Source organism: Peromyscus californicus, unplaced genomic scaffold (genome assembly GCF_007827085.1).
Source record: "Peromyscus californicus insignis strain IS unplaced genomic scaffold, ASM782708v3 Scaffold_21__1_contigs__length_65335640, whole genome shotgun sequence".
Classification (NCBI taxonomy): domain Eukaryota; kingdom Metazoa; phylum Chordata; class Mammalia; order Rodentia; family Cricetidae; genus Peromyscus; species Peromyscus californicus.
The window spans coordinates 16426483-16451191 of record NW_026294514.1 but is presented as its reverse complement, the minus strand read 5'-3'; the positions used below and the strand labels follow the sequence as shown (position 1 = coordinate 16451191).

At 46.8% G+C, this 24709-nt stretch overlaps 1 protein-coding gene across 3 annotated transcripts in view; it reads right to left on the bottom strand.

Annotated features, from left to right (window-relative positions):
• Nucleotides 1–1346: 1346 nt before the first annotated feature.
• The window catches only part of Nrp2 (neuropilin 2), a 120436-nt gene continuing 97073 nt past the window's right edge, over nucleotides 1347–24709 (bottom strand). The window contains exons 16-17 of one of the 3 annotated variants that reach the window (XM_052749632.1): nucleotides 7416–7466; nucleotides 1347–4716 (exon numbers count right to left, since the gene is read on the bottom strand). In XM_052749632.1, the coding sequence (XP_052605592.1) occupies nucleotides 4412–4716; nucleotides 7416–7466 (356 nt within the window). In that variant the 3' untranslated portion in view covers nucleotides 1347–4411. Of the gene's footprint in view, nucleotides 4717–7415; nucleotides 7467–11778; nucleotides 24193–24709 lie in introns of those variants that run through there. The other 2 variants (XM_052749633.1, XM_052749634.1) reach the window with 2 other exon arrangements.

Here is a 24709-nt window from a genome sequence, read left to right as displayed (position 1 = left end):
GTGGGTAGAGGAGAGAACACAGGGCCTCCACCCTACACAGAGAACTACAGCCAACCAAGGAATGCCAAGAGCAGAAGAAGAAATCTTCCCCAGGGAAGAGCACACCAACTGGTTATACAATACCAAAGAGTCGGCCCTGAAAACATACATACATGTAACAGTATATGGACAGAGTCAATTACATTTAGGAATTTATATGTATATTTATATGTATATAGATATACACAGATGTGTATAACAACAATTAATGGAAAAAGAGACCATAGATTTGAAAGAGAGCATAGAGGGGTATATGGGAGGGTGTGGAGGGAGAAGGAAAGGCATAATAATAATCTCAAATGCTTCAAAAAATAAAAAATAAATGAAAACCCAACCCAGAGAATGGAAGAAAACACCTGGAATTCCCATATCGATTTAGGGACTAATACCCAGGCTATAGACCAGTGGTTCTTAGAGCAGGAAGAGCAACAGGATTCCCTGGTGGGTTTTTTTGAAATAGAGAACCCCTGGGCCCTGTCCCCAGAGCTTCTGATTCAGTAGATCTGGGATGGAACCCAAAATGTGCCTCTCCAGTAAGCTCCCAACTGATGCCAGTGCTGCTGGCCTGGGGCCACGCCTGGAGAGCTCTCCCAGGCCTTGAGGCCATCAGAGAGGTTGAGAATCAAGTCAGAGAAGAAAGGAAGCAGCAAGAAATCTGAAGTGACCGAGCCAAGAGAGGGATCTCAGCTTCTGAAGTCTGTCAGGTAAGATCCACCGGTAGTTAGATATTCCCCGTGGCCAGATGAGCCATTGTTGGCTTCAGGATATCTTCATTTTTTATAAAATGTCGACAAGTTGTACAAGCTACTAACTCCAGTGTTAAGTAATATTGTCTCAAGAGAATGACAAACCATCTCAGTTTATCCAGAATGAAGGTCATTTGTATTTTCTCCAAATTCATATGTTGAAAGTCTAACTTCCTCTGAGATAGTATTAGGAAGTCATGGGGCTTTGGGTAGTAACTAGGTTTAGATTAGGTTGCAAGGATGCGGCAGTCAAAGAATCTCACCAAGGAAAGGCGGAGACAGCACACATGAGGGAAGAAAGCTATCTACAAACTAGGAAGACTCCAAATGTGCTGGTTTCTTGATATTGGACTTCTCAGCTTCCAGAAGGAAGAGCATTAAATGGTTAGGTTGCCTGGTCTAAGACATCCTGTTGTGGCAGTCCAAGGTGACTAACAGGGAGTGTTTCCCAGGACACAAAACTTTGAGTGGTAAAATCCAGAAAAGTGTCCAGCACACGGGACGATCTGGTTACCCAAATCCCAGCCCTCTTTGTCTTCAATAAAGACAATGCAGGAAAAATAGTTCTGGCATAATGTTTATTTAAATAGTAATCTTAAAAAGGCTTTATACAAATCATATAAACACAGTTTGACATTGTTTATTTTTTACATTGAAGAATCACAGTAAAAGCTCTTGAGTTCCCGTGATCTGGCTCAGCCAGTGAATGGTCAAATCCCTTTAACCGCACACCCTGGAAAAGCTTCACTTTCCCCCACCCCTATTTTCTTGTCATTCATGCTCATCCCTGTGAACTCCCCATCCCAACCAAAGAGAGAAAGCAACCCTGTGGCCCTGTGGACCACCTAGTCCGGGAGAGCGTGGAGGTAATGTGTCATTCAGTACAAGGCAAAAAAAGAGATCAATACTGTGAGTTAGGTTTCCCAAAGGGAACCATTCAAGGAGATGGACCAGCTAGCCTATCTGAAGATAAAGAGAACCAATGCACCAAGGTGTCCCCTGGCCAAGTTAGAATCAGACCCTGCTGTCTTTCTTTACACCTTTCAACAGACCAACCTCCAGCCTTGGTGAGGTATCTACTTGTAGCCCTGGGCACCCTGTTTCTGTTTAGCTCTCAGGGTCCACTCAGAGCCTCAACTTAGCCGAAGTGAAATGGATGCAGGACTTGTAAAAGGGATACAGGTTGAGTGGCATGGAACAGAACTGCAGGTTTATAGACAGGGCTGGTCTTTGGGGAATTATAGCAAAATGGTCCACTGGGCGTGAGAGGGCCAGAACTCCCAGAGTGGGCCTTTGAATGTCTCTCCTCCCTAGAGACTCTCAGGGTTCTGAATCCTAGCTGCATGGGAGGGTGAAGAGGAGAATGAGCAAATACAGTCTTCCTTCTACCGCATGCCCAGCTCAGAGGGCGCCTAACACTAAGCCCCCAGGGCTCAACAGCTTAACTTTCCACCTCTACCACTGTGCCAAGGAGTGCCAAGATCAGCAGTAACACTCAGGCTCTAGGTCAAAGTCACAACACCACCACTGAGTTCCACGTGACCACGCACATACACAGTAGCTGCAGAGAACTCAAAGGCGCGCAAAGACACACACACGCACACACACATGGGAATAAATAGCTGTCGGTATGACCGTTTCCCTCTCTGCGTACAAAACACTGTGACGTTACCATCTCAACTAGCGTTTTCATAAGTTAACATTTAAAGGAACCAGCCAGTCCCGTTCACCCTACTCCTTTGGCCTGGGTACAAGACAAATGAAGTCGTGGGTGACCACAGCAGCAAAAATGGTCGGACAGTTTGTCGCTTATATGCAACAGTTAGGGCAAAGTGGTGGGGCTCGTCGTGGATTTCTAGAGCACAGACAATCTTTAGGCATTAACACAAAGTCAAGATTTGGATCTTGAGGACAATCTTATCCTTCACACAGTTCCGTTCTGTTTCTGACACCTCCCTTTCAGGAGTCATCCAGGGTTCTGGTTTTCCCCAGGGAGCGGGACTCATTCCGCTGTGGCTCAGCGGTGGGTAGGTAGGGAAGCTGGGAATGGGGGTCACTGGGGTCAGAGGAGGAGGAATGCCTTAACTTGTGAGACCGCCGTGATTCCTACCCAGAGGGGAAATACATTTTTCTTCATTTTTAGCAAGGCACTTTATAAAAAACACATAAACTGCTGCGTGCGTGCGTGCGTGCGTGCGTGCATGCGTGCGTGCGTGCGTGCATGTGTGTGTGTGTGTGTGTGTGTGTGTGTGTGTGTGTGTGTGTGAGTCTGTATACATGGCACATATGTGTATGAATAAGAACTGAAGTCTTCCTGAGGTTGAAGCAGTGTGGTGAACTACTTCATCCACAGCACTTGCCGACTTGTGGGTAGAAGCAACTCATGCCTGTCCTTGACCTCACATCCCCGCAAGGATGGAGGCTGCTCACAAGAGATCAATGTTATCAACCTATCAAGGAGACCGATCAACAAAACGTCTCTGTCCACATTGCTCAGTCTTCCCAACACAGGCTGGGCTTCTCTTTCCTCCTTTTCCCTTGTTCTTTCTATCTAGAGGTCAGGAGGAAACACACCATCCACCTGACTTCCCATCCTGCTCTGAGAACAGAGACTAGAGACTGGCAAAATTTCCCTCTCACTGTGTATGTGTTTGTGTGTGTGTGTGTGTGCGCGTGCGTGTGCACACTGTGCGCATATGTGAATATATGTATACTTTGTAGAAGAACAAATAGGAGGAAAAAGAAAAGGCAAAGCCACCAGCAGAGTCCCCACAAAGGGACACCTCACAGCCACAAACTCTGGGTCAAGATTAAGGAATGGCCCCCCCAGTCATCAAAGCATTTTAAGGCTTGTCTGTGTCTAACCATAGAGGTGTGTCTATGGATTCTGGCATATGAAGTTTCTGTTCTGGTTTATTTTAAATTGTATATAAGAAAGAATTGTTCAAGCTGACCTTAAAATGGCAATCTTCCCCTGGATTAAAAAAAGTTAAAGGCAATAACATCCTACTTCAATATGCTAGGACTGAAAAATGGCAGCTCCTAGGGTAGGCTGGCAGAATCTGAACACACCCCCAGCAAGCCTCGTGAGGTGTGAGACCATCCGAGGGCAAGCTAAGCTGGGTGGCTCTTGTTTCTTAAGTTTCATTTCTCAAGCTGGAAGGGCTGGAAAGACCCTTGGCTTTTCAAGTGTTGATTAAAGAGGAAGGGAGTCACGGTCCTCTCTCCTCTTCCCACTGGACAAGCCATTCTCTTCTGCCTCTTTGAATTGCTCACAACCAAAAAGATAAAAACATAACAACACAACCACAGTCATAAGGAACCCACAAACGAAATAGAACTGTGACTCCAAAGAGATGCGCTCCTGTCTGTCCCGGCAGAGAACACGGCCCTGCTCCTGCGGTAACTTGGCCACCACAGTCCTCGGTGGGCAATAATTCCCCTCATGGCTGCATCTCACTTTTTCCCTAGACTAGCCTGTCTGTCCTGCCCATACCTTCAGTATTCTGGATTGGTTTGATTGCGATTATGGCATTCAGTTTCCAAAGGGGGGGTTAAAAAAAAAGTACTCTTCGCTAGCCCCTCTCACTGGAATGAAACGTCAGAAGCGGTTCAGGTGCAGTCTGTCACGCCTCCGAGCAACACTTCTGCTGGTTCATCTTGACCTTGTGCTTGAGGCCGTCGTAGAGCTCAAAGTTGTAGTTCTCCAGGGTGGTGCAGCTGCGTGAACTCAGGCCGGAGTAGGAGCAGGTGCAGTAGAGGAGGAGGCCGGCGCAGGTGGCCCCCAACAGGACGCCCAGCGAGCTCATGGCGATGATGGTGATGAGGATGGGGTCCAGCGTGTACAACCAGCTCTTTTCTTTGCCGGATGAGGGGCCACCAGCTCCCGAGGTATGGGAAGAAGAGTTGCTCCAGTCTCCCTCATACTCATCTATGGCACAAAACACACAAGATTGTAGGCGTGGAGACACAACGCAGGCTCCCCAGCCCCGAGTCACTTGGGGGCTTAGCAGTGAGCAGCAGGCACTCGGGAAGCTTGCTGTGTCCTAGCTGTGTCATTTGGGGCCCGTGACCTAACCTCTTCTCTGACTCCATTCTCTTGTCTGTAAAGTGGAGACAGTAACACGACAGTCTTCTGGGTTGTTAGGAGGATTAAGAGAACCAATAATTGTCAAGGGCTTGCAGCCTGGTACATAGTAAGTACAGCCCCCGCCCCATCTATCTATCTATCTATCTATCTATCTATCTATCTATCTATCTATCTATCTATCTATCTATCTATCTAACTAACTACCTGTCTGTCTGTCTATCTGTCTATCTATCTATCTATCTATCTATCTATCTGTCTGTCTGTCTGTCTATCTATCTATGTATCTATCTATCTATCTATCTACCTATCTATCTATGATATCATTTTATTCATTTATAAAGGGTATCCCAGGCTGGCCTTGGACTTGCCTCTACTTCGTGAGTGGTGGGATTACAGGCACGCACCACCACACCCAGTTTTGTGTGTGATAAGGCTCAAGCTCAGGGCTCCATGCATGCAAGAAAAGCACTTTGCCGACTGAGCTATAGCCTCAGCCCCTGTGTATTTGGTATTTAAGGGCTGGTGACATCGTAGTACTTGCCTAAGATGGCTGAGGTCCTAATTTCAATCCCCAGTACCACAGAATAAATAAATAGATAAATGACTGACATTTAAGTAAACCGACTCCCACTACATAGTTCAGGTTTTGTTGTTTTGTTTGCTTTTGCTGGTGATGATCAAACACAGGGTCCCATGCACTCTGAGCAGGTGTACCACCACTCTTCTGTGTCCCCAACACTCGGGGTTCAGCAGACAACTCAGGGGGACTGTCCAGTGCACAGGACGGCCATGTGTCACAGGCACACTTCTTTGTACCTTCTCATCCCTCACTTCCCACTGCCTCAAGTCAAATCAAAGGCCAGGCTGAGACTGTTTCCACACCACAAGTTTCTCCACTTAGCATTCCTGGGCATATAAGTAGCAGATTTCCTTCCCAGCCCTCAGCCCTCCCTTGACAGGTATACTTTATTGGTACAGATTAAACTGGCCTCCACCGTTGATGTTTAAGTTCAAACCCTCAGTACTTTATTAGAATGCGGTCTTCCTGGGAGTCAAGGCCTTTGCTGAGGCAACAAGAAGAGGTCGTTAGGCTGGGCCCTACTCCAATCTGACTGGCACTTTATGAAAAGGGAGAATGTAGGCATGAGCAAATACGGAAATGGCCATGCACAAGCCAGGGAGAAAAAGGGATGGGGCAGGGAGGAAGGGGGTGGGGAGAGGGAGAGGAGAAAGAGAGAGAGAGAGGAAGAGAACCTATTCGCTTTCAGAAGGAACCAGCCTTGTCTGTACCTTCCCCTAGGACAAGCCTCCAAAACAGTAAGAAAGTAAATTTCTGTGGGTGAAGCAACCCCACCCCAGAAACACTCAGCTTGCAGCCTTGCCATCACCTTAGGAAAAGGACATCCTCACGAGTCTGAGCAAGGCATGACTGCGTGCAGGACCCATCTGCTCAGGGTCCCCTAAGATGTCCAAGAGGAAAGGACAGGGGGTGCTATGTTTTTGTTAGTAGGTGCTGCCACTGAGGTTTAAAGGACCTGGGTGACCAGGTACCTCACCCCAGGCAGTCAGCAAGCAGTTAAAGGGCCAGAGTCAGCTTCCTGCAGCCCCCTCCTCTCTCCTCTGGCTTTAGCGCTTCTGCGTGATCGATTGCAGGCTCCTATGCAGGCCAGCCATGCGTTTTTGCCCATAAAAGGGGAGTTAGAGTGGTTTTGGCAGGGAGACCCTGCAGCCAGCTCCCAAGGTGCTGTTTAGGTTTGTCCCTCCAGTTTCTATAACTACGCTTGAAGTTTCTGATTAAGGTCAAGTTAAAAGCAACTGCTCAGAAACTGTTCTGAATGTTCAGTCTTGGTCTGAAGTTGTTCTGTGAGTGGGATTTTGCTGTTGGGGCTCCCAGACTTCAGGTCTGGCTCTCGCAAAAGCCCAGGAGACCTTTCACGACTGAGTAGAAATCACACCTATGTGTTCGCCTCCCCATCCCCAGGACTCTTGTATTAGCCTCTAGAAGTATGTGCATTTGAAATGCAAAAATAGGGCTTGGAATAAGTGTGAAAAAATGAGGTGAGCAGTGTGAACCAAACCCTTAAATCGTCAATAAGCAAGATCTGGCATCTTGGATAGTGGAACAAGGTTTCCCTGAAAGCGGCGGAATGAGCTGCCCATGCTAGCTAGCTTGAGACTGTTCACCGGTCAGATAATTCACACAGGCCTTTCTGTGAAGGTCATAGAGGTCAATCAGTGACAGCAGAGAGGGGCTCACTTCACACCTCTAAAGGGTTTATCCAGATCTGAAGTCCACTGATAGAGAAAGTTGCCTGTTTCAGATTAGGCCAAGGGACTCCGATAAACTTTCTCAACCTGGAGATTTGACCTTGGCAAAGTAATTAATGGTTTCTTCATTCTCCTCTGGGTTCTTTTCACTTGTATTTCTGACTGATAGTTCTAAATTCTGGCCTTCCAATAGCCAGAGCATTATTTTTGTTGACGTTTTTATAACCAAAGTTGAATTTCATGATTATCTGTTCAATCATAGTAATACCCACCATCAATTTCATCTTCATAGCCCTCTCCCCCATGGATTTCTGGGATGTCCACTATGAAAACAAAGAAAAAAAAAAGGGAAACAAACACACCAGATTATCAGAAGTTCTGTCATCACAGGTAAAAGGCGAAGAGCCAACCGTTTCTGAGTCTGGCTCCCCAATGTGGCGGGCTTCTAGAGAATCACACGTTTAGATCACTCAGCATGCATGTTCCTAGATTACTTCTCCCACGAACGAACTTTCTTCCAACAATGACCAGAAAAACGAACTAAGAAAGGTCACCTCTTCGGTCAGAAGAAACCTCTGTCCCCTGTGTTTTTGTCGCTCATCCATTACCGACTGAGGTTTGGGTATCGGGAAGGCCCCGTGGCTCCTGTGTGCACCCTCAGCCACACAGCTGCAGTGACCAGTACTTAAGGTAGCAAACTAAATCCCCCCTACGCATGAATCCAAGTAGACAAAAAGGGCCAGAGTCGTGCTCCTCTGGATTTCGATAAACATATGGCAATTGAAGGAAGTCGTGTTTCATCATCAGATACCTTGATATAAAAGAATTGGAAATAATGTCTTAATATCTTCCCCTTTCATCTGTCTGCGCCGCTGTTTCTTCCCTTCCCCATCTCAGGCTATTTTTGTGTTTGTTTTTTTTTCCCCTCATACTTTAGAACAGATCAAACCTAGGCACCCAATCTGATTAGTTCTGGCTGGAACAGGGCTACGTTAATTTACTCTGAAATTTTCCAGTATTATCAATGCCTATCTTTTTCTTTTATATGATGATTCGAGGGCTTGGAAGTATGGACGTTTTATGTACCACACTGTCCAATTTCCAGAAATCAGAACCAATGAAAATTGCCTGTCTAAAGTGTTAAAACATTTCAAAAGAGACTCCAGCGTGTGATGGTAAGCAGGGTCCTCTCATTTCTGCCCAGGTCTCAAGCTAATTAAGATACTCAAAGCCTCAAACAGCTGAAGCAGCAATGAGAAGAAAGACCTTTAGGCTACATGAACCATCTTGCTCATCAGCATCGTCTATCGGGGGACCATCACCTTGACCACGAACTGAACTGAGGATGGATCCATCACTGTCACCCTTAAAAAGCTACTCATTTTCAATCCTATTAAAAGTCTTCTTCATTCCTGGCCAGAGCGCTAAAGCATGTTCACGTCCCCTGCAGCCTCTAGAAAAGGACACACAGAGCAACCTGCCAAGATCCACTCAAAAGGACCAATGCCATGTGGCACTAGTCCTCTCTAAAGCCAGCCCACTCCTGGCATGCTTTTAGCATAGCAACTGGCACCTGCAGGCCATGCCAGCTTTCCTACCTCGATGCCCATCTCCTGCATTATTCTCCAGGCCCCCACAAAGCAGGCTGTTTCTTTGGAATGAAGATGTGAACAGGATTCAACAAGAGGCAGGTGGTGTCTCTCACAGGATCTCACGGAGCTTGTGAAAGTCAACCCAGACTTTTTTAAAAATAGGAATATACATATATATATTTAAAAATAAGACCCTGGGAAAAAGCTCACATTTCTGACAATTAATCACTTTGATGGGATGCTCATACATCTTAGCATCTTCATGGTTAGAAGCTACAGAATACTGGATGTATGTTATATGTGAGTCAGACTACTGCAAAAACCGTGGGGCTCCTAATAGCGACTTCTGGGTCAAACCCTGTACTTGCTTCAGGTGTTTGGTCTTTGTCAAAGACAAGAACAATTCTCGGAGGCTGGAGTGTCACCTTGTTCCAGAGAAGACCAAGGTCACCGCTGATCACAGACTACAAAGCGGGTGGATGTGGTGTTGATCTTGAGGAGAAAAGAATGAATGGATGGCAGTGACCGTGGGGACATTTTTTCCCCCCTAGGCCTGCTGTCTCTAGAGGCAGAGGACTGGGAAAGACGGGTTCCTAAGAATTGGCCCCTTTCTAAGTTTCAATGGAATCGATTGCTCAGCCCCAGCTGAGATTCTGCACCTGGAGAATCAAAGGCCACTTAAGGTAAGGAACACTTCAGTGGCTCCGCTCCGCTCTTGGAATAATCACCGATCCCAGGAATGTGGGTGAGTGGGAAGGGGTCAAGAAAAGGATAAGTTAATCAACCTTTTCAAAAGCACATCTGTTCGCCAAGCCTTAAAGAGAGAATAGCACACTGGGGAGAATCCAAATAAAAGGAACATTTGTACAAAAAGCAATTTACTTTGATAGCAATTTCTCTAGTCCCTTTGCTCGTGTTCTTGATATCTGTATTTGATTAAGGGGTTTTTCTCTCAGAAGCCTCTTTGCTCTTCACTGGGCCCTTGCTTTTTCAGTTGAGCCCACGAGGTAAACCTAGGGATGCTTTTGCTTGTTTGTTTGTTTTCAGGATGCAGGAAGGAAGAAGGTGGTTGATACAGGAGGGTTCTGGAATTCTGGCAAAAACAAGTAAGAGCGGGAGGGGCCGTTGCCGCCACAAAGTCCAAAAGGAGGGGTCCTGGCTCCCACATGAGACAGGAAGAAGGATGAGTTGGAGCTCCAGGCAGAGAGTGAGGTAGCAGCTGTGTGGGAGGGGGAAATGTCAGCCCGAGGATGCTGTGCCAGCTGGGGAACTGAGGACAGGTTGGAGATGACAAGGATTTAGAATCTAACCGCGATGGGGGCAACACTTGGAGAGGATGATCCAAGATTGTGTTAGTGGTAAGGTGTGTGTGTGTGTGTGTGTGTGTGTGTGTGTGTGTGTGTGTGTGTGTGTGTGTGAGTGTAAGCTAGGCTGGGGAGAGTGAGATGAGTCACACCTCCCAGCAGCACAGGTCAGGAAGAGACCTCAGCACCCACAGGACTTCCGCTTCCAACCTTTGTGTTCCCATGACCCCGTTCTTGATCCCTGTGTGGATTCAGTCTCAGGCCAGTCTGCCCACAAAGCTTGGGCGCTAACTCTCCAGGCCTAATGCAATGGCGGCCCTTCCCATGTGGTTACTCAACCGTGCTCGACTACCTCGGGCTGCTAAGACTTGTTCAGTTTCTTTGGGTAGGCAGGTCACTGCACTGCCACCACACGGCCACTACTTTTGTGTGTGTGTGTGTGTGTGTGTGTGTGTGTGTGTATGTGTGTGCGCACATGGGGTCAGAAGGACAACCTCAAATGTCATCCTCAGATGCTATCCACCTTATTTTTTTGTTTTTGTTTTTTGCTTGTTTGTTTTTTGAGACAGTTGGCCTAGAACTTGCCAATTCAGAAAGCTTGGCTGGCCAGTGAGCCCTATCATTGGCCAGTGAGCCCCATGGCTGGCTCGTGAGCCCCAGGACTGGCCAGTGAGCCCCAGAGATCTGCCTCCACCTATCCAGTGCTGGGATTATAAGCATGTATATCACACTTAGTATTTTTACATGGCTTCTGCAGATTGAACTCAGGTTGGCACTTTTGATACCAACGGAACCATCATTCCAGCCTCTCCACTCTGCTCCTCAGAAAGCAAGCATGCTCCTTAGCTGGGGTCCCAGGTGGCAGGATGTGCATCCTGTAACCACTTGGCTGGATCACTGGCTCATCACTTTGCCGATAGCTTCTAAGGACTTCTTATTTGTGATCTGAAGTTTGGAGTTTCGAGATCTCCGTGATAGGCATCACCCAGAAAGAGGAGGCTGCACTACATTGTGCGTCAAAGCAGTCTGGACTAACCAATTAACCAACCACCGCTTATAAGGAGGGTTTACTTGGAATGCGGGTAATAAAGATGTGTGGAATTGGGTGTCTGTCATGAAGACGCCCAGACCCGGAATAGCATAGGGGACAATAAAGCATTGGTAAAGGGGACTCCATAGTGCGGAGAGTCTAGGGAGGAATTAAGCAAATGAAGCCAGGCAACTGTCAGCAAGGGAGATGTGGGGATAAGGAGGAGGGCACTTGAGCACTCAGACGCCTGCGAGGTGGGCTTGGGGACATTCTATGCCAGGCCTGGGGACATTCTATGCCTCATCTGTTGGACGGTCAGGATCGGCATCTGAGTCTTTTCACCCACACACTTGTTTCCTGGCTTTTTGGCTTGTATCCCCCCCCGCCACCGCCCGTGACTCACAAGTCTCCCTCCATGTATTTATCTACCAGCGAGGCAGACCTGCCTGCTGTCTGCTGCTGAAGACCCGTGCAGCGCGAGGGTGAGACAAGCTCGGATGACTGAAAGGCCTTAGACAGAGCTTGAGCCACCACCACGCCGGCAGAGTGGCCGCCACTGCAAAGCGCAAACACCCGACTAACAAAACCCTGGCCGCTTTCATGTTGAAATGGGAATCTGAGGCCCAAGAGTCACCTTGTCCCCTCAGGTGCCCCTTTCTTTTTGCAGGATCAAGAGACAGGTACGAGACCAGACACCAGACGGAGGAGTGCTCAAGTTCTTGCCTATCTCCTGCTGTGCTGTGTTTTCAGAACGAGAGACACAGTAGCTAGTTACTAAAACCTCTCTGGACTGCTCCAGGAACTCCCTCACCCTAGAAGAGTCAAGTATGGCAACACTATGCTTGATTGCATAGCAGATGGTAACACTATGACACAAATGGTGAGCAGCCACGCCCACTCACAAAGAGCCTCCTCTAATGAGAAGTTTCTCCCCTAAGGGGCCTGGAATGCTGCCTGGTACTGTCAGACCACACAGGCTAGTCAGGGGAAACACCCCTCGACACTCCAACCTGCAGCTGGGAAACCCCCGGCAACCTTGATGTAGCTATCCGGCAAGAATTCTTGCTCTTCCTTCCTTCCGATCCCCGCCCCTCCCCCCCTCCATTACGATTCTTTGCGGTTATCACTCCTTTCTGCCTTAGTTCGCCTTTCTGCAGTTTCTATCTGGAAATTCTCAGCCCTCACTTCCACCACTTGGTATGCTGTGGTCTACCGTGAGTGTCTCGGCTGTGACAGGGTGGCGTGTACTTCCTGCATCGTAAAAGGAACTTCACAAGATTGCCCGGGGAATGGGCAGTCTGCTTCAAACCACTGGCTGCTTTTGGATAAATAATTTAAGACACTCCCTCCCCGGGTCACTTGCATGCGATCATTTCGGAACACTGTCGCGCATTGATTTTTCTTCAACGAGGCCCTTCCATGACAACTCTGAGCAGGGGCTTGAGGGACCAGGCTTGCCACCCAGAGCGAGGGGCAAAGACACTCAGAGGAACACTTGGCATAGCATTGCTCTGCCCCTGAACAGAGGCAGCATGGGACATAGAGGAGAACACAGGCCCAGGAGCATACACGTCCATTTCTCAGTTTGGTCCTAGACGGCAGAGCCCCTGTCTATCTTGACCTCCCCGAGTCCACTCTGGGCTCCTCTGCTCCAGAATGCCATCATTAGCGTTTAGTTTTCCTTAAAAATTTTTTTGTTTTGTTTTAACATGTGTTTGTGTGAGTGCGCATGTCACATGTGTGTGAGCACCCATGGAAGCCAGAAGAAGGTGTTGGATATTCTGGAGCTGGAGTTACAGGTGGTTGTGAGCCGGTCATCTACAAGAATAGTACACACTCTTAACAGCTGAGCTATTTCTCCAGACCCCATCATCTGTTTTCCTGATGAGGGTTGACATACACAAGGAGACTTTTAAACACAAGAGCCCTGCCATCCCGTAATACCCACTGACCATCCCTTACCCTAACCCCGTCCTCTCTGAAGTCATTGAGAAGAACATGAAAAGCACAGAGCATTGGGAGTCACAAAGTTCCACATTTTCAACACGTGCTTGTTTGACCTAGGAACTAGTGCTGTGAACTCAGGAGGTGATAAAATGGGTACCACGTGGCCCTCATCTCAAGCTTTAACTGGAGCTGGGCCAATAGCATCTTACAGAAAGATAGACTTGAGTCCTATTGAAACCACTAACATTCAACCACCTTTGAAAGAATTCAAGAGCCTCTTACAGGGGACCTCTGAATGCTGTCGTTTCTGCAGGTACCAAGTGTCAACACCTCTCTGGTAGAGATGAAGCGGACAGAGGAAGGTAGGAGAATGCAGGAAGCCACTGGAAAAAATCAGCGCGAGACCCAAAGCAAGCTACAGATTTTCAACACCTTGTTTGCAGCCTCTGAGTTATTTGGGATTCGCTCTTGGCTGCTTAGAGCCATTGTTGGATTTGAGTCCAAGTTCCTGAAGCCCCCACGCCAGCTAAATCAATGGGTCATTCAGGTGGAAGTCGCCTTTAGAAAATTCTCCCAGCCATTCTGTTTTATTATTTTTTTTCCCAGCAGGAAACATAACACTGAGATCTCAATAAACCAGAAATAATGGAGGGCTAAGGAGATATTTCTTGGCACTTCAAAATGTTTAATTTGGTTTAGCATTTAGTATTGGCTGAGGACTCTCCCTCCCCACCACACTTAATTTCCCTAATTCAGTTCGTTCATCCCCAGTTGCTGTGAGGAGCCAGAAGTTCAGATGTTGATATAGACTTTGCCAAATCTGCATTAGAAACTCGGGCTACTTGAGAGTTGTTCATTTCTTGCTGGGTTTGGCCTGAGTTTAGAAGCACCCCGCCCCCCAGAAGATCCTTTAGCATGGATTTCTATCTTTCAGGGCACAGTCAAATGTATGGAGGGTCACGGAAAAAAACAGTTTTTGGAATTCTTCCGTGTGGTTTTCATTAGGAAAAGACAAAGGGGGTGCTCTGAGATTACTGGGGAAGTTGCGCATGCAGTCATTATTTTCCATTATTTTTAGTTAAAAACTGGGAAGAAACCCTAAAAAGATTTGGAAATATGAACTGCAAACAAGAAGGCCGTGAAGTGACCTAATAATAATACATTCAAGCATGGAGGCAGATGAGCAGCTGGGGCCAGGAAGTCTCCACCGAGCCTCAACAATGGCATGAAAAGAAAAATGCAGTCAGGGAAATGCTTAACTATAATATAGATGGGCTTACAAGACAGGGGAGAAAATTCTGGAATCTTTTTTTTTTTTTTTAAACCAACTAAGTCTTTGAAAAACCAGATACTCTCCATCCCCCAAAGTAGGTATGTCAACAAGCCATCGGCTCTCTGTCCTTTTTTGTTGGCTAGTTTCTATTAAGGAAGACACAGAGACTCTCAGGGGGAAAGTGCTGTACCTCTCTCCCCGCATTCCTAGAGATGCGAAGGAAAAGAATTTGTCTAAATTTATATGCCAGAGATTTTCCTTTTCCTCGTGGGACTTTTGACATTTCTGACGTCCCCAAGTCCCAGTAATCAAGTGATCTGTGTCAATCAGTTTGTCATCACAGGGACCAAATGCCTGAGTGGAACAAACGGGGGCGGGGGTGCTGTTTGCTTTGCCTTACGGTTTCAGCAGTCACTGTGGGCTCTCAAGGAGGCAGAACATGGTAAGAAGGGAAGGGCAGAGCAAAGCTGTTCACCTCCTGGTAGCCATTGGGAAGCAGAGAGAGAGAGAGAGAGAGAGAGATAGAGACAGAGAGAGAGACAGAGAGACAGAGACAGAGAGACAGCAGCAAAGGACAAGGTACACCCTTCAGAGGCACACCACCAGGGATCCACTTTCTCCAACCACATCCCACATTCCACTAGCCTGTCCCGTATTTACCTATCCATGTCTTAACCCACTGATCAAGTCAGTAGCCTAATGACACAATTATCTGTCTATCAACTCCAGATTAAGCCTTCAACACATGAGCCTTTGGAGGGACATTTTATTACCCAAACCATAAAAGTGACCATACAAGAAACATCACTCAGAAGGGAGGTTTGGCACAACCTTGGTCAAGAAGGGAGACAGAATTGAATCAAAACTGATACCAACTTCTAGTATGAAAGTGATCATTTTTCTAGAAGGCTAACAAATGCCACCACTTTGTTCCCACAAATGTCACCAAGAAAATTCACTATACTTATGAGCTGGCCTTTGCGTATACGTTCTTATAAGTAAGAATGAATACTAATAATATAATTTTACAGAGGCCAAAAAAGTATCATTCTCAATCCATTCACAAGATACATTTCTCCAGCTTCTTGCTGGCAGTTGAGGACTATCATCTCAACAGAAAGATTCTGTTGGCTTTAAATTTGTCTTCTCACAAGAACTTCCTCTTTGGAGGAAATATCAATTAAGCCCTTCAGTGAAGGACTCTTGCCTATGATTTTTCTGAGAGAAGGTCTTGGAAGAAGGAGGGTAAAGAGATGTAAAGACACCAGAAGAGGAACCACCAAGGCAGGGGAAGGGTGGAGGCTGAACTGTACCTGGCATAAGAAGGAGTGAAGATCTGGTCCTCTATGGGGGAGAGAGATGGGCACTGTGGCCTTATCTGGAATTTCAGACCATGGAAATGGTGATAGGCCCAACGCTTCCCATGAACATTATTGGTTGGGTCATACTTTCGGTCTGTAGTTGGCTTGGGCTAAGGTGCCCCCTCTGAGCTCTTTGGACCTGTCCATGGTAGCTTTGGTCTAGGTCCCAAAGATTATCTTCTGGTTCTCAATTCCATATGTTGAGATATTCCTAGAGAAACAATTGAGAGGTGCACAACGGCCTCTCCAAATCATCATGCTCCTCTACTGGCCTGTGTTAGTGTAAGGAACTACAAAAGACAAAAGGTCCTTGGTGCTAAAATGTGTTTCAATATCTAGCAGACCCTCAGCGAATAGAATTTTGGTCAGGGACACATCCATCTCAAAGTGCTTTGCACACTCCTATCATCATTGGAGCTGGCAGCACTCCACAAGTTACAGAGGTGTATTCATATCTGGATGGGAGTCTTTGTTTTGGGTAGTGATCAAGTGTGTACCACTCCACAGAGAAGACCAGTGGGGATACTGTGTTTAGGGCTTGGCATCGTGGCATCTGGAGCCGACCAGGCCTCATACTGGGTCTTCTTTATTTCCTGAGTCATGTGACTGGGTCAAACATCCATGAGGAAGGGACGCTAGATCTTTTTCAGAGAAGAAAAAGCCCACACGGACATACATGGCCCTACACACCCTTCCCTATGCTCTGAGCTAATGTGATAATGCTATGACTCTCTTGTCTCATATACAATAGAACTCAAGGCAGTGCTCTTGTTAGAAATAGTGTTTCAGACTCAGGTCTGTTGGCGTCTCTTCCTGCTGCTGCTGTTCCTTGCTTGAGCTTTGTGGGATAAACAGATTTGCCTACATTTTGAGACATCCCACCAGAGAACAACCCCGCTGCCAATGTCTTTCCTTTATTGCCAAAGCCCTGAGCCTCCTTGGAAGAAAGATCAGTGCCTCCTCTCAGCCCACAAGCTCTGTTCCTCTCAGGGCCTTCCCCTCCGTGGGGACCCCCTAGGATTTGAGACTTCCTCTTGGCATGTGGGTCTACCTGAAGTTGCTGGAATCATTTGGTCTGCAGTACAATGCTGTGCAGTGACCTTAAAGGATATTTTTACATGAATTTTTTAGTAGAAAACATAAATAAATTACAACAAGGCACAGCACAGTTGCTCTTTGTAGAAACCAAGCAGAACTCATTAATCATGGACAACAGGACTCCTTGCTGAACCCAGGGACAGAATCAACCTGGGCTACAGCTGCCACTTTCAGACAGGACCGTATTCTCCACAACCTGGTGGTTAAAAAATATTTTAAAGTTCTAGAGAAGTATGCCCCGAGTTTTGAATTTCCTAAAACTGCCCAAAGTCTTCTGTAGCAAGGACTGTGCCTACTTTAGAGAGAGTCACAGAGATTAGGTGTTCCATGAAAATATGGGAGGGGATCCATATCCATGGTATTCCTAGGTTCTGCAATTACCCCACATGAAAACAGGTTCCCTCATAGATGAACCTTTCCTATCTATTGGCAATGTTTATTAAAACGCAAACAGGAAAAGAGGCAAACACCGTCTTCATTGTAGCAGCGATCATAACAGTTAAAAACAAAGAAACAAAACAAAACAAAACCCAAACAAACAGCAAACGAAAACTAGATGCAATCTAAATAACCACAAATGGGGGGGGGATGAATAATAAACTATGGCATGTCAAGACAATATGGCCACATTGGGGGGTGGGTGGGGCAATAAACTTGACATGGGTACTGAAGGCTCTTCAAGACGCCACGTGAAAAGAAGCAGGTTTTCCAGGCAAAAGAAGCGTTATGATAGTATGGTGTGAAAACAAAGGAACTCCAGCTAAAACAAACTACATCATTTGACAGGAACTTGTGTGCTTCTAAAGGTATAAAGAGGTGGCTTCAAACCATCTTTGTGGTCACTTCTGGGGAGGAGACTGGGGTTGGTCAACAATAAAGTGAATGACTGCTTTTTCTGTATTATTGTACTTCTTGAAAGGTAGCCATATACACTTAGGAACTGGGAGAGACAGGGAGAGAGAGAGGGAGAGAAAGAGGGAGAGAGGGTGAGGGAGAGAGGAAGGAGGGGGAGAGGGAGAGGGAGGAAGAGAGGGAGAGAGGGGGAGAGAGAAAGAGAGAAAGAGAGAGAGAGAGAAAGAGAGAGAGAGAGAGAGAGAGAGAGAGAGAGAGAGAGAGAGAGAGAGAGAGAGAGAGAGAGAAGAGTCTGCCAGTTACCATCTGAAAATTCCCTCAACTTTGGTGTCAATAACCACCCTAGTGGTGTGATTCCAAAGGGAAGGTGTTTTCCCACCCAACACCCAGCCTCCAGGCCTTCTATTCCGGGCCCATCTGAAGATGCTTCTCATTTCTCAGTCCAATGCCCATGGGAATTTACATTAGATTATGATTAACTATTTATAATGATTTCTTGTGGCTCTGTAAGGTCATGACAGGCAGTCCCAAGAGCAATAACATTACCAAGAAGGAAGAGATTGTGGGTCTTTTGTCCAGAGGATTTGGGGCAGAAATGGCTTCTGCTGGTCACCTGAAGCTCCTAGATTTGTGATCCTCCCACCCACATCTTGCTAACTAGGGTTCTGCTCTGTGGAGAGTTCCTAAATCCTGTACCCTTCCAGTTAGGATGGGTGCCATATAGAATGACTCCAAGAGGTCAAGGCAAACACACTCCAGCTGTGACTATGGTCCGATGACTCCGAGGGGAGTAGATTTCTGGTTGCAGTTGACCTCAGCACAAACTCCTGTGCACCTGACCGAGGTGAAGCTTAATTAAATCCTCCACCACTTCTGGTTTCTAACTTCTTTGTTTAGGACAATTTCCCCCCCTCCCGCTGATCTAAGATAATCAGCGGGCTTCCTCCTCTCCCTTCCCCTTTCTCTGGCTGGATTCATTTTGTGTTTTCTCTGGGCCATCACTAAGGTGGATGAAAGGCAAATTACAGCTGCGAGAGCCCCCATGCTCTGCACAATTACAGAGAGAAACAATAACAGCAACAAAACCAAGCCCACACCTATCCGTCTGCAGATTGCCTCAGATGTGCGGCCACAACGCAAACACATCAAAACTTCAAGATGAACCCTCCTTTCATCACCGATTACAGAAGGCCACAGTGTTTGTGCAGCACAAGCCCACAGTCAGTGAGGAGTGGTGGGGTAAACTAACCCCATGCCACACTCGCTTGGCTGGGCTTTGGTGGTCTGGGCTAGGAGGGCAGTGTCGAAGCAAGAACGCACATTTAAGTCATAGTGAAGGCCCAGGTGGGAGCTAACACAGGGTGCACACACCGGGCTTTGACATCTGCAATCTATGACTCACAGAAACATAATTTCTGCAACATTTACACTTGGGCTAAGTCTGAAATACATGCAGGAATGTTTATGGGTGAAAGTGATGTGAAGAACGTGTAAAATTGACTCCTGGCAGCTGTTACCCTCTTGGGGAGAAAGAGTACCCCCAAAATAAGTCTTGGCCCCAGAGGCAAGGCAGAATACTTCCCCAAAGTGGCTCCAAAACTGTTAGCAATGCCAACAAAGCTCTGACTGATTCAATTCAGTCTGGCATGTGTGGTCCCAGGTCATCGCAGGCAAATGTAGACAGAGTCTGGGTCTTTGGTGGAAGTAAACACATGGAGATGCTTCCATTTTGCCTTTTGTTAACGGGAACAAACAGTTTTAGGCCAGCCAAATGTTACTTAGACAAAATGGGTAATTGTGCTTGGCACGGGAAAACCAGGCAATGCTCTAATCATGGACACTGAATTCTACGCTCCTGCAGAGGATAGATAATGACATCTACCCTGAGCCATCTGTACTAACAGTTTCCTGTGAGATCTGAAAAGCCAGGCTTCCTTTTACAGGGTTAAGACAGGTCTGAGATGTGCTGAATCACGGGTCTAGGTTTCGATAGGACCTAGGAAAAATCAGGACCCTGGCAGAAAAGGGGTCCTCAGGGCAGGTCTCTCTTTGCAAGACCATCTAGGATGATCATTCAGCCTCTTAGAAAGGATCCTGGGGTGACTGAGTACACCAGAAGCAACATAAATCCTCTTGTGACCAATTCTCCCCTCCTGTTGAGAGATTCAAAGCTACTAGGAAGTTACCTTTCCTATGTATTTTTCCCTCTGGAATCTCCTTTAGATTCAGATTATCTACCACAACTATATCACTAACTATTTACAGAGATGGACCAGACCAAACCAAACCAAACCACCAAACCAGACAGAACCAAAAAACTTGTTGAAGAAGATCAGACTCTCAAGTGGGTCTCCATCAGCTCAAAGCTTTTACAGAATGTTCCTTTAATAAATGCCCATTCTGATAGCTCTAGGTTCACAACATCCATCCTGTAATCTTTATTAGCTGTCCAAAATTGAAATCCTGACCATCTCTGAGCCCCGAACACGCTAGAAGATTTCCCTGTTCCCTTTGCTCCAGGGAAATCATTCATAAATTGGAGATCAGTGTCCCCCAGGAAGTAATCATTTGGTAGGTGTGGGACCAGAGGTCGTCGTTTCTTTTCCAGAGGAAGGGCTGTGTCTCTGTGGAGCTGAGTCCAGCAGGCACAAGAGCTGTACCCACTCCCCCTGGGGCAGTTTGAAAGGAGATTCCAGTCTCCCTGGATTTGCCATCAAGAGAAATTTTGTGGCATCACATTCAGCAATTTAGCACTTAGCAAATTTCACAAAATCCCACACCAATCATAAAAGTTGGCTCAGCTGCATCAATTGGATAAAACTCCTAGCAAGCAGTGATGAAAAGAAACAGAAAGGAAGGCCGGCGTTCAGCTTCAAGAGGAGGACATCCCTCTCTCCCACACCGATGCCCCAGAGTTCAGAAGGTGATGTGGAAACTTTGGAGACATCAAATTTTTTTCAAAGCTTACACTTCAACTTTGTTCTCACAAGCAAAGGGCGGGGTGGGGGCGGGGGTGGTGCTGAAAAAAAAAACCCAGATGTTTGTATAAAAATATCATCATTTTATTACATTCCACACAATACATTTTCAAATAGTTTTCAACATCCACAAGTTATTTTGACACACAGGCAGCTGAGCGAGGCAAGGGGTGTCACAGTTACAGGGAGAGGGGATAAGAACAGGAAGTTAAAAATCTTTAGGTTTTTCTTGTTTTGTTGTTCTTTGGTAATTTTTGACCTTTTAGGTGTTTGCTTGCCTGCTAAGTTTTATTTTAAAGATGGGGTCTTTTAAAAGATGGGGGTATCGACCTCAAAAATATGACTGGATCGCCCGTTCTGGTTCTAATCAGAAAGAGTGGGACAAGAGAAAGGATGCGTTTGTTTTCGGCGTCCCGTTTTGTCAATGGCAATGCTACATTTGTTTTTGTTTTTGTTTTTTTCCTGCGTGTGCCAGCAATAGGTGAGGGCAGCTGCTAGCATCCTCTCAAGGAAGGGTTCTTGTGAGACCTCTAGTAAGGCAAACGCTTTCCAGCCCCAGCTGGCCCTTCACCTCACTCATGCACCCTTTCATGTTTTAGCAGTTAGGATCACCGCGTTGTCTTCTGGGAAGCAACGCTACACTCCAGCATGCGTGTATTCATCTGTCCAGTCCAGTTTCCTTGGACAAGAGTGACGCTTTCCTCCCTAACTGGATATGGAATTTTGCTTTTTAAAGCAGCAAGGTGTGGCATTTTTTTTACACATCAGCTACCCTTTTTAGGAAATACTATGAAAGATCCTGGAGTGGGGGAGCAGGAAGGAGAGAGAGAGAGAGAGAGAGAGAGAGAGAGAGAGAGAGAGAGAGAGAGAGAGAGAGAGAGAGAGCACTTAAGCATGAATCATAGCCAAAGGATATCATGGGATTCACCATCTTCTCATCTGTGACATGTACATGAAGATGATGCTGCCTGCAAAGGGCATCGGAGGAGCACAGAGCAAGCTCACAAAGTGCCTGCCATCTTGCTTTGGCTACACCAGATGGATTTTTCTAGCTGTGGTTTTCTGATGCCTCGACAGGGCACCTGTAGGAATGTCAATCATTTGCAAGGAATGCCTGGCCCTAAGTGCTCAGCCAGAAGGGAACAATCCTGATTTTTTTTTTTTTTAAAAGCCCTTGGTGACTGGCATGGCTCTCTCCCACCCAGGGCTGCTGCCTACCTCCTGCTCACGCTTCCTTCTCCATCTTCCGTTGAGGTAGGACAGCTCAAAGTAGCCACACTCTAGCCTTTCATCTTTTCTTTTCTTGGCGGAGCTGCTGTCGTTGAGACAGAGCAGCTCTTTGAAACAGAGTTAAGAGTGGGAGACCACGTCCTTTCAGGAGGATGAAAGGAACCAGGCGCGAAGGCTGAGAGCGAGCTAGGGGGACCTATCTGGCTACTCTGAAAGAGTGCTGAGCGGCTCTCTCCCAAGCAATTAAAAAAAAAAAGAATCATTAGTATTTTGTTCTTAGAAGGTGTCTGGAGATGTATCTGACCAGTAAACCATCCTGAGAGAACTGTACACTTCCCAAGAGGCTTTTTCGGTGGAAAGTAGAAAACAAACGCCCTCCAAGACTGAGCCCTAGTATACCCCAAATCTTCAAATATACACTTTCTTGCAATGAAATTGACTTTGTCATTTAATCTTTTCTTTGCACAGAATCCTTGGGCAGCCGCTCACTAGCATCCCTCCCTGTGCATTGTTTAGGGAGAAGAGTGGGCATCGATGGGTGTGCCTCTATGACGCACCTTCTCTTTGCCCAAGCCGTGGCATCTGCAGATGGCAGGCCAGCCCATCAGGTTAGATGCCATGAATGCTTTAAGGGGGGCAGCACACCGGTACATTTCAGCAAATGATTCCTTTCTGTTTTCTTGTAACATCTGAATAAGTCAGGTGGACAGCCTTATACTTCAGTAGCTAAAGATTCAGGCACACATTAACACCATGAAAAGAAAGCAAATAACCCCCTCTCCCTCACATTTTACAAACGCTATTACAATGACCAAAATAATACCAAAGAATACCTTTTTCCTCAACCCCATCCCACATTAGGCTTAATGCGATGATGCCCTGGGGTGAGGAGACTTTCCAAAGACAACATGAGTCCCTCCATCTCCTCTCTTCTGTCTTCCCCCTCCTGCTCTCAATTTAAACAAACTACTGCACTGACATCATCCCAGGTGTGTTAGTCTTTATGACTTATTCCATGATTGGACCATCAGAGCTAAACATTCATTATGAACTTTTCTTCTTCTTCTTCCTCTTCTTTTTTTTTTCTTTTATAAGGCAACATGAGACACATTTGCTTCAGGGCTGGAAGTAAGGATGGCTCCATGAACCCAATGGCTGTTATCTTGTGACTTCAAAGACACCGGGAGACATAACACAAGGGGTCATGTCTGAGTGCCCTGGAGGAACCATCCTCTTGGGTCAGGTGGGTTGGGGATGGGGATGAGGATGGGTGCAGCCACATTGTATTCCACGTGGCCTCTCTTTTTCTAGGTACCTGGAGATGACAATGACAGCCAACAAAAACCCAGCCAGAGAGAGCTAGATAAGGCAACAAAAAAGCTTCAGTTTCTTCTCCAAGTAAACAAAATGTGTACAGTATATTATTTTCTTGTAAAATGTACCCCAGGAGAAGTAACACAAGAGTGAGTGAAGAGCCCCTCTCTACACACACCCACACACTCCCCCCCCTCCACAGTGAGTCAGTCTCTCCCTCACACACCCACCACACACACACACACACACACACACACCTCTTCACATGGGAGTGTACTGTGTACATACATACAGAACCAGGCTCCTTTCAAGACACCTGGCAGCCTGCCCAGGAGAGGAGGGATGGGATAAGGCAAGGAGGGGAGAAAACAAGAGAGCCTGTCTCTGGAACAAAACCAACTGAGCCTTGGGTTGTGAAGTGCTTAGGGGCGGATCTCTTCTGGGATTCCAGATGCAGCATTAGAGTTGGGTTTTGTTGGTTTAGAGTCATGTAAAAGGAAAGAAAAGAAGGAAGGAAGGAGGAAAGAAAGGAAGAAGGAAGGGAATCAAAGAGATTAAAAGGAAAAATAATGATACGGAAAGCAAACAAAAATAACAGAGCAAAGAGAAGTAGGAACCAAGGAGCACAGAGAACGGTTGGGGCAGATAAGAGTGCTCAAGGTTGGAGACCCTGGAGAGAGCGGTCTGAGGGTTCACGCAGAGACTAGGCGAGGAGAAAAAAAGTGCAAAATCGAGGCAACGTGTTTGCAGTCTTTCTTGTCTGTTTGGGCGCTGTTCCTGCTTCGGCCCTCAGCAGTGCGAGCCCCGCTCCTGCTCTAGCTTAATGGTTAGGGTGGGCTCCACCGCCAGAGGGGCCCCGTTGGTGTAGTGGGAGGTTTTGTAGGTGATGGAGTGATCGGTCTTCTTGGCCGCATAGCGGAACCGGTGGTAGTGGAGCACCAAGGCCAGTACGACGGAGACGAGCACCAGCACGGCGCCCCCGGCCGCCATAACGTAATACCAGTAGGCTGGGATGGGCTGCACGGGCACCGTGTCCACTGTGGGCTCGGTCCCTGGCTGGAGGGTGCCCCCTGGGGGAAAGACACAGAGAGTGTTGCTAGACTGAGAGCATGCGGACTCATTTAAAAAAAAAATCAATTTAAAAAAGAAATAACGAAAAAAAGAAAAGAAAGAAAGAGAGAGAAAAGCACACATGCTTTGGGCAATGCAGCCGGGGACCGGGGACTCGGGTGGTACTCGGCCTTCGTATACACCAGCAGTTTATAATGCTGCAGTTTCTCCACTGGTCCCTTTATACATCAGGTACGTTAACCCATTCTACAGATTGGGGAAACAGGCTCAGAGAGGCCAATCAACGGTGGCTATTCACCTGGTGGTAAACAAGCTTCAACCAAGAGTGCTACCCTTACCAAGAGTGCTACCCTTACCAAGAGTGCTACCCTTACCAAGAGTGCTACCCTTACCAAGAGTGCTACCCTTTGCTATTTAGCCAGAATTACTTTATCGTATGGAAAAGCTTTATAGTTCACTCTCTCTCTCTCTCTGGTGTGTATACACACACACACACACACACACACACACACACAC